Raw genomic sequence first — 17,947 nt, 5'->3', positions numbered from 1 at the left:
AAGTAATTGCCCAGTTTCTGCTAAGGAACATTTGAATTCACAAACTGCCTTCTGTGCAAGTATTTATCTAGAAGAAGCAATACTATAGAAAACTTATCCATGGAAAAGAGAATTATTTTATTCTTTGCATTTCAGATTAGAACAGCTGTAGGATAATTTTACAGTGCAAGTGAGGGAAGAAACCCACCTTTTTGCTGCCTTGATTCAAGGATCTGTTGTGCTACTATTTGGGACTGCTTTGCATTATGGCAGTCTCCCGGGTGCTGTGCTGCAGCCTGGAAAAATCTACAACTTCTGAATCGGTGAGTGTGACAGAAGTACACCTTTTCCTCAAAACAGCACTGGTGCCAGCATCAAGGTCAGGCATTGGTATATTACCAGGTGATTTTAGGCCTACTATAACAGGTATAAGTCACGAGAGTGATACACTTCAGTTTAAATTGCCTATGGAATACCTAATGGCTGTGAGGATGTTAAGGTCGTGGATAGTTATGAAAAGAGGATTTGGAGCAAGCTTCTCTATGCTTGTTACTTCTGGGAAAATTCATTTGAAACAAGGAGAAAGAATAAAAATTGCTTTTTTAAAGCAGATTTAAAGTATCAAAAGCTCTGTTCTTCTCTTTGGAGCTAATCCAGCACAGTTTATTTTCATTCATGAGTATAAAGTCTTACTTGAACTGTGACCCTGTTATATGCCAGCCTGTGCAAGAACACTGAATGAAATGTGCAGCTGCGATGCTGCACAGCTCCCAGAGTAGTGAGCTTTCTTTGGGCATATGGGCTTCATTCACAGCTCTGGCCTTAAGAACTTGCTTTATCTTCTTTGCTCCATGCCTCTATCCACTTAATGTGCATAATTAATTGAACCACTTGAGAACAGGATCATATTTTAAGGTTAAATTTTTAATCTTTGAGCAGGACAGTGCATCTGAATGTTCTTCACAAAGATATATGGGTAGGATTTTATTAACTAATCTTTGCAAAGTTCTTTGAAAGTTTTGTTTTTTCTCTGCTTCCTACCTGAAAGCCTATTGAACACAAGCATTGTATTAGAGATGCGATACAGAGGTAGATTCGTGCCTGTACCCAGAGCTCTTCTGGGAAGAGAGCATCTAGGAGACTGCTGTGACTCAGTAGTGACCTTTACAATGACATCTGTAGCTGACTTTCAGATTGTCCATAGCCCGTCTAAGCCATATGAACCTTCCTGCCCCTGCCCTGCATCCTGTGTCCAACTGATCTGTCCACATTTCTATGCCTCATTTTGAAGGCATCACCTTATGTCAATCAGTCTGAATGCAGTTTGCCACTAGTTTTGCGCAGCAGAGTCAGGAAGAGATGGACGAGGTGTTAAGGAATTGCTGCATCTGCTGCAGCCATGCAGGATGTCTCTGCCCAGATCACCCAGTTTTCTGTTGTATTGAGAGGTGTGGAGCTGAGACTGGGTTGGGCTGCCCAGCAAAAGGGTTTCCAGTGTGCGTTATGAAGAGGTATTTATTTGTGGTGAGCTTAAGAATCACCATAAGGATTTAGGTATAGCTACCAAACCAAACAGCTAGCTCTGGTCCCAAACTGAGCTTCACAAGTAGAAGCATCTTATTTCATTGAACAGATTTAAACTCGGGCAGTCAAGGTATTTGTAGCAACGGCCCTACTGCTGACCTGCAGCATGACCTTGGTTGACTGCAGAATTCTGTGCCTGGGTTTCATTATTTATTCATTAAAATAATGATTTTGATGGAAAAATTGCATGCAGAGTGCTGAATATTATATGAAAGAAGCAAGACTGGTTGTAACTTGCAGAATATGTTGCGTGGAGCCAACTGAGCATGATAACTCATGCTCCTGACAGTCCAAACATTTGTCTAAAAACAGGAGGTTGTTTTTTTAAACAAATCTTTAAGTAAATGATAATCAAAATGAAAGATACAGTGCTACAGATGAACAGCCTCTTTTTCTTGCAGAAAACCAAATCTGTAAATCAATTAGCATCATCTTTAGATGAAAAGGGTATTTTCTCAGTTTGCTGTTTCTCTTGCTGTCTAAGGGGAAACTGCATATATCTTGTTCAGCCCAGCATTCTTACCAAGGAGGAAGCACTTCTGTTCCTAAGCAGATCATACACTGTACTTAATAGTAACAACTCTGCAAGTGTTCACATTTCACTGCAGTTGTAAACAGAGGCAGATGCTCAGCAGATAAAACTGTGCTCTAGTGGCTAGCATGTGTTAAGGGCTGTTGCCCTGTACTTGTACGTATTGCATCTTCATTCTGCAGTGTAGATACATCTATAGGATGCACTGCTGGGAAATGATACTGTATTTGGCAACTTCTGCTGATGTTTATAGTCCTTGTGCATCCCTTACAGTCCTGACTTGAGGCTCAGCCCTGCCTCCAAGGACTGAAGGTGGCTAAAAGCCAGTTCCTTGACTCCTTTCTCCTTGGAGCAGCATTAAAACTTGGCCCAAAACAATTAATTAGAGTGGTATTAACTGATAGTGCAGTCCTATTCTTGCCGTCACTGATGGATCTGGAGGTGTAGCTGTTAGTACGCATTCTTTACCTCTTATTCTGTGCTTCAGTCCCATGGAAACTTTTTTTCTTTTTTTGTCACAGAGGGGTTTGTGATGGCTGCCATTCTGGCTACAGGTAGGAGACTGAACCTCGGATTTCCAAAGCATGAGTTAGAGTTGGGAATTTGTAATTGGGGCTGGACAAACACATGTCCTCTGTGGGTTATTTGTGGAGAGGAACCACACCTCTGGTTGATTCCAGAAGCAATGGGAGAGATCTTTGAGGGATTTTATGGACTCTCTTTCCATCATGATTGCACTGGGATGGAGAATTCTCCCCCCCGCCCCAATTTCTGTGTAGCTTTGTGGACAGCATGAAGAATTAGGAGGTCTTTTCCCCATGTTGAATTTCATTGCTAGTTTTGTGTACTGGACTGTAGAGACCCGTGGTTTGACGTGGCATGGCGCTCTGATAGAAGCAAACAGGATTCTAGGCAATGTTTTCAGATTATTTTATTCAACAGATGTATTTTTTGCTCAAAGGTAAAGCACAGTATGAATCAACGTCCCATTTAAAATCACTTTTAAAAAGAGAAATAAATAGGACATTGGGTACAATAAAAGCTAAATACACACTAAACCGAGGCAGAATATCATGGCAAACCATGCTCCAGCATGTAACAGTACATAACACTGACAACAGGTAAGGTTTTTCGCAACAAGTAGGTACAGTATTTCCACACTCTAAGAAAGGTTGCTTGTGTGGTTTCCTATGATAACTTATTTCAGTCAGTCTTTATGTGCCACATCAGACATTGCAGAAGTGAGACAAACTGAGCTAACAAAACAGAAGATCTTGATACTTTGTCAGGGGGTGCCAAACTGTGATTTGTGAGACAACAACAGGCTTGAAAGCAATTCAGTTTACTTGCCAGTTGTTGGGATTTTCTCTATTCTATGGCCTCTACCTGGAATGTGGGAGAACTCTGTTCTGGAGAGCAATGTGTTAGGAAATAAGGTGAGCAGACACGGATGCTGGGAGCTGCTGCTTTGTGCAGGAGCAACTTACCAAGTCATCTGAGCCTGTTCTGCTACATGCTGCACAGTGCCCGAAGGATGGGGGTGTTTATTTTTTAAGAATCATAAGATTAGGTAAGTGGGGGAACAGTGGGAGGTAGAGGTTTGGAGTATGGGATTGTTGAAGGAAATGAGAACTCAATCAGGGAGGTTAGGGGAGCTTTTCCCAGAAGGAGAAAAATAGGGAGCATGAGGCTGGTTTGGGCTGATTGGGCTGTTTGGACACTGCGACTAGGGTACAGGCAGGATGTGGTTCATTATACACTCCATAGGATTGGGAAGTCAGCTCACTCCCTACGTAGGTCATAGGATGGTGAGACTATAACACAATCACATAAATATCCTAGGCCCACATTTGCCCATTGTGGGGCATCTCTTCCCCCTTCTCAGCCAGAGCCGGCTTCTGGAGCTAGTAGCAGTAAAACAGCATCAACATGGGGTTGTTCCAGGGCAGTGTGTGAAAGCAGGACTGGAGGCAGGCTAGACTGGCTCTGCTCTAGGGAGCTATTTCACATCCGACGGAAGGGTGCCCCAGGAACAATAAGCTAGTAACTCCACTCAAATGAAAAAAATTCTTAAGTCAAACTAGAGATCTGTTAGATGTTTGAAAATGATAGACAACATCTGATTTTTCTGAGGGCTTCCGGTTACTGCCCTTACTTTCTTACTTTAAAAGTGAGATACCAAAAAGGTACCAAGTTGCTTTTAGAGTGGCTTTCAGTTTTCCTAGTCTGGCACAGTCTCTGTGTGCTGCTTGTGCGTTGTACTATATGCAGATCAAGTCAGCCTTTGCTCAGTTACAGTATGCTACTTGAAGGCCACTTACATGGTTTATTCCTGTAAAAAACAGGGATGAAGACTAAATTGCTGTAGCTGAAGTGGCACTTTACATGCTACTAGATTGCATGTACAGTTTGAAAATGATTTGCAAACAGCATGTTGCTTTCTTTTTCCAGTGTAGGAGTGTCCATCCACTGAATTCAGTGTAAAGCTGTTTAAATAAAAAGAAACTGACCTATAACATATATTTCTTAATGCATAGGAGTCATATCTATCATATACCTCTTATTTCTTGCAGGTATCTAACTTAGCCAAATGGCTGTCTCTAAAGATTCTGTGCAGCTTAATGCAAAGCTAAATTCAAACTATTTTGCATTTTAGCTATTTCCTAGGTTCAGCTCTATGTAGTCTTCAAAATTTTCTAGGGATGAGTCTCATCAGTAACTATTTATCAAAAGGTGACGTCTGTGATTTATTAGTTTATTAACATATGAAACACTACATTGATCAGTGCATTACAATTAAAACAACTTTTGAGGCTGTAATACTCATATATCATAAGCAAAGTAAATGCCTTCTTCAGCTGACTTGCTTCTATCAGTCAGCTGCTTACGTTACATTATCACTTATACAGTAACTGTTCCTTTTCACTTAGCTGACTTCTACTGAAAGAATATTTCAGGGTCAGGGGAATGTTTGCTTTCATCATTTAAATATTTTCACAAGTTTCTTTATAGCAAGCAGCATAAATGTCAGTCTATTCTTTTATTAAAAGGTGGAGGCATGGGAATGACTATAAAGCAATGTTGTTGCCTATCAGTGTTTTGATTTGTCTTACAAATGAATAGCTTTCTAGAGATATTACAAATGGAATCTTTTAGAAAACACTGAATTTGTTGATGATGGCACAGAGATAAAGCAACAGGTACAGATGAAGGGTAAAGAGAGTATCATTCAAGTCTCTATAAGTTAGCATTCACTTTAAGGATTCATTTTTCCAATAAATTAGTTTCTTGAGCTATTCTGCAAGCTACTCTGGTTTTGCTTTTGTTACAACTATTTAAATAACTTCAAATCATTCAGTTGAATCTGGTTTTCATTTTGAAAAATATAAATCAAGGCATCAAGTAAAAGATTTTTTCTTTCCTGTGCCCTTCCTTCAAGCACTGCTTTTAAAGTGGAGTTGCTATGTATATAGATACATGAATATATATATTCATACTCTCATTGTATGCATCTCTGTTTTCAACATAAAAGGCAGCTGTTTACAACATGCACTGTCCCACGCTCATGCCATAACAGCAGCACACTATTTCTTTGAAAGTCTTTCTCATCTCCAGACTCCGGAAAGCATAAATGAGTGGATCAATTATGGAGTTGCACATTATCAAGACCAGATAGGTATTAAAGTGTGAAGTGTAGCAGACACAGTAGGGGTTCATTGGGCATGAAATGATGAGAATGAGATGGAGGAAGAAAGGTGCCCAGCAAACAATGAAGACACCAAGTAATATAGTGATTGTCACAGCTCCCTTCATGCAGGTACGCTGATAGGGCACCCCATCCACAGGTAGGGCTGCAATCCGCTTAACGTGCAGACGTGCAAACAAGAACATGTGAACATAAAGGGAGGCCATGAGAAATAGCATGGTAAAGAACATGGTGATGAGACACACAATGACAGTTTTGCTTTCTGAGTAGGCAATGAATATGATGCCGCAGATGATACAAGCAATCCAAATGACCACAATCAGAGTTAAAGCTTTCTTCACAGTCATGATACTGTGGTAACGGAGAGCATAGAAAATAGTTATGTACCTGTCAATGGCTATAACCAAGAGGTTGCAAATTGAAGCTACCAAAGAAATGCAAATCATTGAGTCAAAAACATTGTCCATATGCTGAATAAAGTGGTCATCAATGATCAAATAGCCGTTGCTCAGGATTGCAATCATGATAGTCTCCAAAGCGTTTGACATGCTCACTAACATATCTGCCACAGCCAAGCTACAAAGGAAGAAGTACATGGGAGAGTGTAGGTTTCCATTCTTCAGCACTGCAAGAATGACAAGGATGTTTTCCAGCAGGCTGATGATACCTAAAGTCAAGAAGACCTCAGCTTTTATGAAGACCTGCTCACAAAATCCATCATTGCTTCTGTTGTTGAGGACTGAGTCATTGAAGTCTTCAGTGACATTAAGCAGCACAGGCTGAAATGAAAGCGCAAAATGAGTAGTATTCATTGTCAGCAAGGGACTTGAACTCGCAAGCAATTATTGACCTGGTAGAGCACAGGATTAAAAAAAGACAAAGAGAGAAAAAAGTCCTTTCAAGTTGCCGCTGTGCACAGGGAATGGAATAAAGCAAGACTTTGCTTTAGTTGCTTTTACAAGTAGAAACATAAAATCTTCATTTACAGTGGATTTTGTGTCAGTCACAGGCTGCTCTTCTCCCTTAGAACAAAGTGAACTGCAAATTTTGTAGGTTCAGACAGTTGTCTCTGAAGGGAAAAAACACCAGCAGCACATTACTGGTTCTGGTTCTCCTGTTGATAAAAGCAGGTAGTTTTCTCATCTGTTACTGTAAGCTGGGGCCAGTGCAGGTTTGTTGCAAGTACGTTGCAGCTCAATGAAGTCTCTCTTGCTATTTCAATGACAAGAAGGAAAAAAGAATCAAGGGATTTATACATTCATGAAAGAAAAACAACTCCTACTTAATCCTCCGTGCATTGCAGTGGCCATTAGAGAGCAAGCACCTTTTTGACTGACAGCTACAAGCACCAGGTACAGCATCCCCACGGCGGGGTCCCCGATCAGATCTAAAACTGTCTGGCTCCCTCTGCAGGTGACAGATATGATCGATTTCCTTTACAATTCGTTATCCAAAAAGTGGAATTTTCATCCAGCAAAACTTTTTACCTGACCTAGGAAGCCAGCTCAGATGTCCCTGCCCATGGGAGCGAGCAGGTAAAAGCAGCTGAGAAAGGTGGATATTAAGCGTATTCCTGCATGGTAAAGGGGCTGTCAGATGGCAGCCGACATGCACGTGCCATCCTGATCTGTGCTTCATCTTCCGCCCAGGAACAGAGCTCCTCTTGTGCAGCTCAAAAGAGCTGGCTGAGCCCTGAGCTGAGCCCAGACAATACTTACTTGAGGCTGTGAAGAGCTGCTCGGACTTTGGACCTTATCATTAAAGGCAACAACTTGAGGGTGAGCTATAGTGCAGGTGAGGAGCAGGTAAAAAAAAATGCACCCATGACAGTTGCTGAGATGCTCTGCAAGGTGTCATTAACTAGATGGTGTTGATTTCATCAGGTGGAAACTCCGAGGGATTTAATTCATTGCCCACAATGGGTTTGGGTTTGTTTTTTTTTGTTTGTTTTGGTTCCCAAATTCCATGCTTGCGAGTGAAGCAGTGGCTGGAAGCGAAGGAGGTGTGAGTTTCCATGTCGTGCTCCCTCTCCATGTCATGACTCTCCAGCCCTGCTGAAAGGTTTCAGTCAGTCTGCCTAAAGGCTCAACCAGCCCTTGCAAGTTAATCTTTCCTTTTCCTGTCTGTAGAAGTGTGCTGTGTTATACCCAAAGGGAAAGGTCATTCCAGGAGGGCCAGAGCTGGTTATGGAAACAGTTACGTGGAAGTTAATTTGTAGCTGATTTCACCTCCTGAACCATCTCTGGCACCAATCACTTCAAGAGCCGGGTCCTTCAAGTTCGATTGCCCTAGTTAAAAAAAATTTTCTTTTTTTTTTTTTGAAAATATTATTTAGTTCTTGAGAATGGAAGTTTGACATTACTTTGGTTTCCCCAGTAGTCTGAAGTATTCTTTCCTTCTGACCTAGCTGCACTAGAACTTTCTCATCCTCCCTAAAATCTATGAAAAGTCAAAGGACTTCCCTAAGAGTAAATACTGGGTACAAGGGACTGCTCTGATATCAGGTCTATTTAACAAAGATTCTTCTAGTAATCATCAAGGGTAGTTCCTGTGAGCACAGAGCTGTGGGATGGGTCAGTCTGACCCAGCCAGTTGTTGGGCTGCTGAGTCTATCTCCAATATTTCAGCAGATCCGAGCACCCTTGGGCACCCTTACTTAAAGATCCACTGAGCCAGATATCTCTACCAGAGAAATGAAACAAACTTTCATGTGCTCCTACCTTCATTTACTCTTTAAAAAATAATCCATCCTTTCCCCCCAGCAGCTGCTTTTTCTCATGAGGACCCGCTGCAACTGACCTCACCTGGACCTGTACTGATTTTAAGCGTATGTAGGACCAGAGAAATTTCCAATTATCATATATTGACAGGCAAGCTTAAGATAGATTTTACTTGCACATTATTCACTCACACCATATTCTTGTAGTGAATTTTCTTAGTCTGATTTTTTGAAAGTACTCACTCATGTCTGTATACTTTATGACTGGTGTTTTGCCAGACAGATTTTGGAATCAAAGCAATACAGTGTCGCATATACTCATATATGAGGTTTCTCTTACAGGATTGTTAGTCCAGAAAGTCACAATTTTTTTTCAGTTAGATGGCCAGTTTCATTTTGAGCCAATAGAATTATTACCATACATCATAATTTAAGAGGTAACAAATCTCAAATTCAGCTGTGGAGGATAACTTTACAAGGACAATATCCAAGTGCAGGAATTTTAATCTGCAAAATAAGCTGGGGACTTGCCTAGCAAATTGTCCAGTTAACACCTTACAGTACTTAATTGTTTTTTCAAGGTCTCTCCCTAAATTCTCATTGGTGTGTTTCAAAGCAGATAGCTTAAAACAATAAACTCTCTCTCCCATCCCTCTTATCTCATGGCAAGGAAAAGATAGTACCCGCTTTCAAGTGCAGCATTTTATGGATTTATGCCTAGAGCAGTTACTGTTTTATTTTGTGCAGTGAACCCAGTTATCTGTTTGCCAGCAGTCTGGAGCAGGTGGAGTGCATCGAAGATAGCGATTTAAAGAGGCTATGACTGCCATTAATCGGCACAGGGATTGCTAGGCAAAAGTGAGGAATGCTGTGTTCTGGTTACACCCGTCCTGGTTCTGGAAGAGTTAATATATTCTATCTACCTGAAACAGGTCTCTTTCCAATGCAAGAACTATAATTGCTGCATTTCAGACTCTTGCTTCCTCTCCTGGCCTAATAAATGTTGTGTTTCCAACTGAGGAGGAGCCCAGCTTCAAAAAAATGGACGGGAGGTATCTCTCTGCCAGCTCTGTCCTCAGGTGCTCTCTTCTGAAGTGGCAGATGGAGGCTGTATCCTCCCAGGCTGGGACAGAATTGAAGGTAGAGCTCTCATGCTTGGAGGAGAGTGCTGGCCCTGTAGTTTCCAAAGGTGGGGTAGAGCTTCCTGGGCTTGACGGATCACCTGCTGATGTAGGACACTTAGGTTTTAGACACACAGATCTGAAATGGTGCACAGGAGTGTGTTTGCCATTTAAATCACAATCCTGTCTTGCCCATTTGATTGGTCACATAATGTACTGTACTGCTGTCTTTAGTGCAGGGAAAAAGAAAAGCATCTTTTCAGTTCAAAGGCAAAGGCAGAATTAAGTCATAATTAGTATAAAGCATGGGTAAATCATATTATATAATTTATTATTTTCGATATAATGTTTTGATCCATAAATAACTGTTAGCTGGAGAAATGACTGAAGGGAAAACAAAATCAGAGCTTACAGCTGAGTTGAGTCTTTTTTCAAGGGAAAACTAGCAATTTCTTTGCAGACATTCTTGGATGAGAAAGACAGCGGCTTCTTTCTTCTAGAAATACATGCCTTTTTATAACCTATGATTAAAAGGAATTTACTTACATGCAGTAGGAAGAATATAAAAATTGTAAAAGACTTGGGCATGTTTTTCTAACTTCAAAAAGCTTCTTGGAGAAACAGAATGGCAAAGCATGCTTATTTAAATCCAGTTATGCCCATTAGATTGGGGGACTGGACTTTTGATACATGATACACTATTTGCTGGAAGCAGCCAGATTGACTAAATATGATTTATTTAGTCATTGTTCCAAAAGACTGTGACAGAGTTCCCCACCTTTGAGCTGAATATGAGAATAAGAAGTCATTAAATGTGGTGCATCATGAACTTCCAAATGTATCTGACAGCAGAAATCAAGCTACTATTTGCACTGAGCTGCAATTTGAAGTGGAAATTGAATGCTATATACCAAAGTGGATTAATGGCACTATTAGCTTTGCCATTAAGTGCTAAAAATAGTGAGCTAGAGCTCCATGATTATAAGCTCAAACTGACTCTAAGGTCTGTGCAAAAATAAGAAGAAGCTGTGTTTGCATAAACAACAGTGACACCTTAGGCCTTTCTAAAGATATTAGAGGTTGCTCTGCTCAGTGTTGGAAAACCTACATGATCTGGAATTTTAGCATATATTTTACAATAATATATTCTAATAAATTGCTGCCCCTCAGTTGTGACTTCCCACTTCTTTTCCAGTGATACAAATGCTGACCATGTCCATTGCAGTGCGGGAAAGTTGCTCTGACATCTACCATAATGCTGCAGTAGATCTGCATCCTGGCAATTACTGCATTACATCTCAGGAGTGGCAACTTATTAAGATGTGCTAAAATGATGGTAGACATTCGTATCCTCAACCCCCTAGATAGTGAAGTCCCTTTGTGTTGTGCAGGGGAGCAGATCTGTGGCAACCGTTGTAACTTGTGACATACAAAATGAAATAATATTTGCTCCAGTTCCTTCCTCCATCAAAACGTGGTGAAGAACAGATTGGAAAGTTAGGGATATGAGACACCTATGTGTACTCCCCAAATTTTGCTTTGTGGGTAGCCAGTGAAGGCCTCAAAGGAAGACTTCACACTGTTGCCTAGCACGTCTTGATGACTGTTGTTCGGAGGACATCCGCCTTATGGAGCCTGTAGTGGAAGTAATGCAAGTTGAGTGGGACTAGTCAAGTTTTTGTTCTTCTAACTTGTTCTTGGGTTTTGCTAGGTCTTGGTTAGCCAGGAAGCTCGTGGGGCACATCTGAATATTTCATTGCAACTCTTTCTGTACAGAAAGTGTCATCTCCTGTTGTAAATCAGTGAGTAAAATACTCATCTCTTGTCTTGGGCTCTGCAGTCCATGATTAATGTTACATTTCCTAGTTTATTCTCCAAGAGTTTTGAGAGAGAGAGAGTACATTTACCTGACACCAAGGGAGCAGCAGCATCTTTCTGCTGTGTTCTGGCTTATTCCCTGGACTCAAACAGCAAACCCACTGTTGAGATTATCAACATGGCATTTTAATCTCCCGGTGTGCTGAATGAGAAAGTCCTTGGTTTCTGTCCTTTTAGTTGCTATGCAACTGTCACCTACTCTCTGTTCAGTTTTTTAGTTTTTTTGATTCCTCCTTTAAGTCAGAAGCAGCTGGGGCCATAGGTCAGAGGAGAATAGGTAGGGAAAAGGAAAAGGAAAGCACATCTCACATCATTAAGTTCGGTTCCCTGCTGTATTAGTATCAATGATAATTGTATCACCTCCTTCTCATATTTTCTTATTTCAACTTTCGGTTTCCAAACCCTGAGCTGTATTGTTCCCTGTAGATGGAAGTGAATCACCTTCCTTCCCTGCACAGGATCTGTATATGTTCCCATTTTGAAAAGGGCCATAAGGCCCTTTTTACAAGCTTCCATGTGTTTTGCCAAACTGGCCTGACTTTGATTCAGATTGGACAGTGATATTAGTTATGATTAGATGGGTGGTCAGAAATCCCTGAAATTTTGGCCCCCCAAATTACTATCCTTCCGTTCTGATTTTTTGTTATTATACTTCTCATGATAAATGTTCACACAGAGAGAATTTTATAGAGGCAAGAGATGATTTTTATGTTTCTTTTCCCTTGTGTTTTACTGTTAGGACTTAACCTCCAATACTCTAATTCTGAATACAGCAGTTCTTTTCAGCCTCCTGAAAGGTCTTAATTTATAGTTAGCTGGACAACAGAAATCTTTTGAAATGAATGTAGAGTCCAAAGCTTATATCAGTTTTGTATAAAAATACCAACACTTAGGTACACTGCTACAATTTCACTCTTTAAACAAGGGCTACCTAGCTAATACAGTCTTAAATGAGGGGAACACCCTTCTATAATTCTATAAATAATAATTTAAAAATCCATAAAAAAGAATAGTTTTAGCAGCCTGAAAGCCAGATTGCAAAAATGAATATTGAATTTCATTATGAAAGTCTTTGCCTAATCATGGAGGCCTCTGAACTTAATCAGCACCAGCGTTTTGACCCTGAAGTTCCCTAGAAGCTTAAAAATTCTGCATTTGGCCTTGCATGTCTCGTGTTTGACCGGTAGAGTTTCTGGCACTTAAGCTGGACCAGGAACTCTGAGCTAGCTAGACAGACACCTGCAGGTACTCTCTACTCACTACAATATATATCTGTGACCAGATTCTGTAGTCTTCAGTAGTGGCCATTTCTTCCTTTCAAAATGGGTTCAGAGGAAAATGCCTCTTTGTCATTAGGTATTCTAAGCTACTGATTTGACCTCTTGCCCAGGATGTGAGACACCTAATTTCAGTCCCTTTCTTTGCCTGAAATTCTTGGACATTTTGCATTTAGGTTCATATTTTCATGTGTCACCAGTGTAAGCCTTGATTTGTCAGGGGCTTGTCCTGTACTTTCAGGGCAGTAAGGAAGTCTGTGAAATAGCAGCCTGATTCTTTAATGGTGTCCTCTAATACATACTGGCCATCATCTTTGCTTATCTCCCAATGCCAGGGCCTTCCTACGGTGTCTAAGGCTTCCAAAATTAAAACTATTGTCTAGTCCATGAAACTTTAATGTTGTTGATAAATATTATATATCCTTCATTTCAAACACATGATCCTTTTAAGGATTAGCCATTCTAAAATGTAAGGACAACCCACCCCAAGCCCTCAAAGATGAAACGGGTGAAATGTGGACCTTAGACATGTCAGGATGTTCCTCAGTGAGTAGGCTTTCATTCATGTTCTTTTCCTCATCATTTTACCCCCAAACACCTTCCTTTTCTAGAAAAACAAGGCTGTTAATAAAGAGGATATCAGCACAGTTAAGGAAAGTGAAGTCACTGAAAATTGTTTTCAGTTCTAACTACCAATGGGAATGAACTATTTTCTTTGGTAAAAAACTCAGTCATGTTTTATAAAGCAGTTAATATTTTTAACGTGGGTTTTTTTCATGTTACTATTATTATTAATCAGTTATTTCTTCACTAGTTAAATGATTTAATTCTCAGAGAAAGGTAAAGAAAAAGTAACAATCACTGCTAAGTGAATTTTCTAAATATATTTCCCCTGTAAGGTTGTTGAATGAAAAACCTCTTTGCTTAACATTTGCCATGAGACTCAAGCCCTTTAATTAAGGGCTGATAAATGCATATGATTTTGCTTTATTTTCACTGTTGTTTCAACAATAGTTTGTCCCAGACTGAACTGGAGATTTTAAGGGAGGTTAGACGATAACAGAGAGGCAATTACTCCTATGCAACAGGTAATTACTACTCTCTTGCCGTTCCAAGTAGCCAAAATAATAAAGGAGCAAGATACTCTTGAGAATCTCTCCTCAGTTTTATTCTTTTCGGAAAGGGCTTAACAGGTGAAATATTTTCTCTTAGCAAAATAAAAGCAAATAAGGTACACTGATTTTGGATTCTGTACACATTTCTAGAGTGCCTATTACCTCATAGGCTTTGATTCAAAAATAACAGTAAACTTGTGCTTGAATTCATCAACTGGGTTCTTCATGATGGTCACTCAACTCTCTATTGACATACAGAATTATTCTATACCAAAGAGCTATCTCAGTAGAGGTTTGGTGTTTGATAATAGAATACTTGACAAATGCAGTAAATTAAACTTCAGATCATATTCATCAAAGGACTTGTAGATCATAAATCTCTTGAGCATCAACCTAGTTCAACAAAAACACTGTTTAGAAATTTTTTACTGATGTCATGAAGATATCACTAGTTACTATATAATAGTGAGAATGTGATTTGGCCGGGGTGGGGTCGGGTGGTCTTTTGCTTTGAGATTATTGGTCAAACTCCAACAGAATCAGAAGTGGGGGCCTCGCGAGAATCCCCCACTGTATATACGCAGATGATTATGCCTTGTTTACTGAAATGCTGTGTTTTCTTCATGAATCTCTTAGAATAAAAGCTCAGCAAAAGCATTTTTGATATGTTGATGGCCCCTAGTACTATCAGATTTACAGAGCACAGAATCACTTACAATATTAGATATCAAATGCAATATTGGAAAGATTTCGGTTGTGCTCTTCCAAGAAGATGCAGCTCTCATACTTCACAAACATGCCTATAGGTAATCAAATTATTTTATAGCCTATTTTATGGTCTGAGGCAAGAGTGAATCTGATTTCTGTTGAAGTCAGTGGAAGTTGCATATATTTGTACCAGATTACTGGAAGAGATTTTGAAATCTCAAGACCAGATCCTCACCTGATAGAACCAGCTGAGCATCCATTGCAGTAGAGCCCTAGCAGTTTGTGTCTTGTAGGATTTGACCCACTGACTTTCAGCCTTGGCTGGAGGAAAAAGCACCAGTACTGCAAGTGAACAGATGGTCTTCCAACCTTTGTGATTAGCAAGGAAAAGGAACATCTAATAGTGATTGTGATGAGGGGGTTTCCATATGAGTATTTCTATAATTTCAGCCAGTTAACAGGTTAATTTAAACAGACTCAACTTTTGGACATTACATACAATTTTCCTTCTCATCCAAATGTAAAAGGAGACAAAGCAGACCTGATTGCAAAACACTTACCAGCACCTGCAGGTGCTTTGTCATATTCAATGGATTTTTAAGTGCTTTAGACTAATAATACTGAGTATCAGTTTTGTCCTCTCATTTATACAGAGTGGAAGACAAGCAGATATGATTGAGCCAGCTGCATTTTGCTGTTCAGCTTCATCAGTGCCAAGAATCCCTGGAATACCATCTTCTCTCTGGAAAATGTTGCAGTCCTTGTCTTCATCAGTCTCACTGTCCTGTGGTGCTGGTGCTGAGCGGTAGGTGCATTTGGTATTTGAAAGCCTAATGCTGCTGACTGACCTCATTCCCTGGCACTATGGATGACTATATGTGACTTTGGAGAAAAGCAAGCTTTGAAAACTATTTTACTTAGATGTCAGATGCTGTGGGCGGATAGATACTGGGAAAGATTTTTGTACCGATGTTTACAGCGCCTCAGTTTGTTGCTGCTCTTAAAGTTCAGTGTTGCTTTCTTGCATAAAAAATACACATACAAGAAGGACAGAAAGAAACCACAGAAAATCAAAACTTTTTTTTTCCTAATGCTCACACTTCTTGCATGCTAGAGATGGACTGCATGCCGTGGCTGTCATCACTGCTAGACCTGGAAAAGTACCAGTTTCAGGCCATTTAAGTTGTTGCTTTTACTTGGCTCTTTGTGTGTGGGGCCAATATGTAAAAAAATAAAGACAGAGGAAAAAAGAATGACGTGAAGAAAATAGTCCCACAAGTGTTTATTTGGTTGTATGTTCACATTCCAGCGTATGGGACTTTCCTGAAATCAGTCAGAAAGGCCATGAGATGGCTGTTTTCCTCTTGCTAGCCCAGGAAGAGCATTCCCGTGATAAGATTACTTCTCTCACAGAGACTCTGATAAGAGATACCAGAACCTATCCTTTTATTCTAAATACCAAGTCAGCCTACCTTTTGGCTTGCTAATTTGGTCCAAACATTTCTGATTCCACACTTTCTGTGTTTGGCAGATGTGATCTTAACACTATGTTATGATTGTAAAAGGAAACTGTATGTTTTGACTAATTCAGCTTCAATGAGTTTGTCTGCATTGCTCTTCGAAAATAATTTTTAGGGCTGTGTGAGGCAATCTTTTTTTACTTCTTATGATTTAGCCAAAACTAGGAATATCAAAGGCCTCTATCCTCCTATTAAATGAACTGTGCATGAACAATCATACTGTTTTCTTTGGAGATGTTGCCATTTAATGTTAATGTTAAAATGGGACTCAACCATCCTTCGTGGTTAGAGTGGTTCCTTTTTCTGGATTCTGAAATTTTCAGTATAAGCCAGTTCTTGTTACTAATGTTGAATTGCAGTGTACAAATAAGGAATATTTTCTGTCAGGAACAACTAACAAAAATCTTGATTTGGAAAGCAAAATACATTCAGAAAGCAAAATATATTTAGAAAGCAAATTCATAAAAGTTTGTATCCTTCTATTATTGAAAACAGAAATGACAGCTGTTTAAATTCATACCATTTCATGTTAAGTTCTTTTTTTCAGTTCAAGTGCACAAGGTTATTTACACATCTTTCTTTGTGTGTAATAATAATGTATGGTTAGGTATTTCTGAATAACACATTTTCATACTTCATACAAGAAAACAAGCTGACATTTAAGTTTTTGTTTGTACTGAATATTGTTTGGACAACAAAAAGCATCTTCATGGGAAGGTTACATCCATCACTCATCTTATTTAACTTCAAATGGCATAAATAATTAGATTTCAGCTGAATTCACCAAGGGCACTTTTGTTGACTGCTTACAATTTCTGAAGATGTTCTATAACCTTGCTCTTCTGGACCATATCTTCAGAGGATGCAGATGACTTAACCCTAAACCAATGAAGCCCGATTTCAGGATGTCCTTCATTCATAGTTATCTGAAGGATATACTGTGTACGTACATATTATATATGTCTACCCATGACTAGTAGATTACTGTTCTTTCACGGGCTAACTAAATGTCAGAGCAGAAAGAGGACTAAAATACTGCTTTTTCTATTTTACAATGGAGATATGATGAGATTATGTGACTGAGACACAAACCCAGGGTGCCTCATTCCTGTATCTTAAACAAAAGATCCTTTTTTTTTTCTTTTTTTTTTAATGCAGCTCTACTTTCCCTCTCACTAAAGTGTTCATGAAAAGCAGAGAAGTCCACACATTCAGGCTGAGAGTCTGAGCCTCATGTTTTCTCCTCCATAGTACGCTAATCATGTGAAGCTGGGCAGGTATTTTTCTTGAAAACTGTTCCTTTATTTTCCATATTAAGCGAGAAACAATGACTGAATATGACCAAATTCTGCAAACTTCCCCTTGCTCTGTTCATTCCCCAGCTAACAGCCTAATGATGAATAACTCAGTGACACTGAGGCTGGAATTTCAAAAAGCTCTTTGTGATAGCCTGCCACTGGCAAACATCGTTGGCTACGGTTTCTAAATAACAACTATGGCTAAAAACACAGAAGAGAATGCCACTGAGTGCTCCCTGCATTGTAAAATACAGGATAATGATAAACACTTCCTGGAGGGAAAATTGGCAGAGCAGGATCTAGATTTAGCTCATATCAGTTTTCTGTTGCTGCTACCCAGCTCTGTTCCTGTGGTCTGTTTTCCTGGGGATGCTGTTTTCGAGCCAGTGCCTAAAAGAAGCTGCCAAAAGGCAGGTTTTATTTAAATGAAATTGCTCATTCAAACATGAATTTTGTCTATCATATTTGGAAGCCAAGATCTGGGAATCTGACTTGTCTTTGCTGGGTTCA

General features: G+C 39.7%; 1 protein-coding gene across 1 annotated transcript; it reads right to left on the bottom strand.

Annotated features, from left to right (window-relative positions):
- Positions 1-5,635: 5,635 nt before the first annotated feature.
- MC3R (melanocortin 3 receptor) lies at positions 5,636-6,613 on the bottom strand. The gene has a single exon (XM_026101908.2). It carries the CDS (start codon positions 6,611-6,613, stop codon positions 5,636-5,638), a length of 978 nt encoding a protein of 325 aa, XP_025957693.1.
- Between the last annotated feature and the right edge of the window lie 11,334 nt (positions 6,614-17,947).

The sequence above is a fragment of the Dromaius novaehollandiae genome, chromosome 16, assembly GCF_036370855.1.
Source record: "Dromaius novaehollandiae isolate bDroNov1 chromosome 16, bDroNov1.hap1, whole genome shotgun sequence".
Classification (NCBI taxonomy): Eukaryota; Metazoa; Chordata; class Aves; order Casuariiformes; family Dromaiidae; genus Dromaius; species Dromaius novaehollandiae.
Note: the sequence above shows the minus strand (reverse complement) of the source record. Positions and strands in the feature narration are given on the sequence as shown.

Excerpts from the sequence above, each read along its gene's own strand:
- MC3R (XM_026101908.2), bottom strand. The coding sequence starts at position 6,613 with ATGAATACTACTCATTTTGCGCTTTCATTTCAGCCTGTGCTGCTTAAT.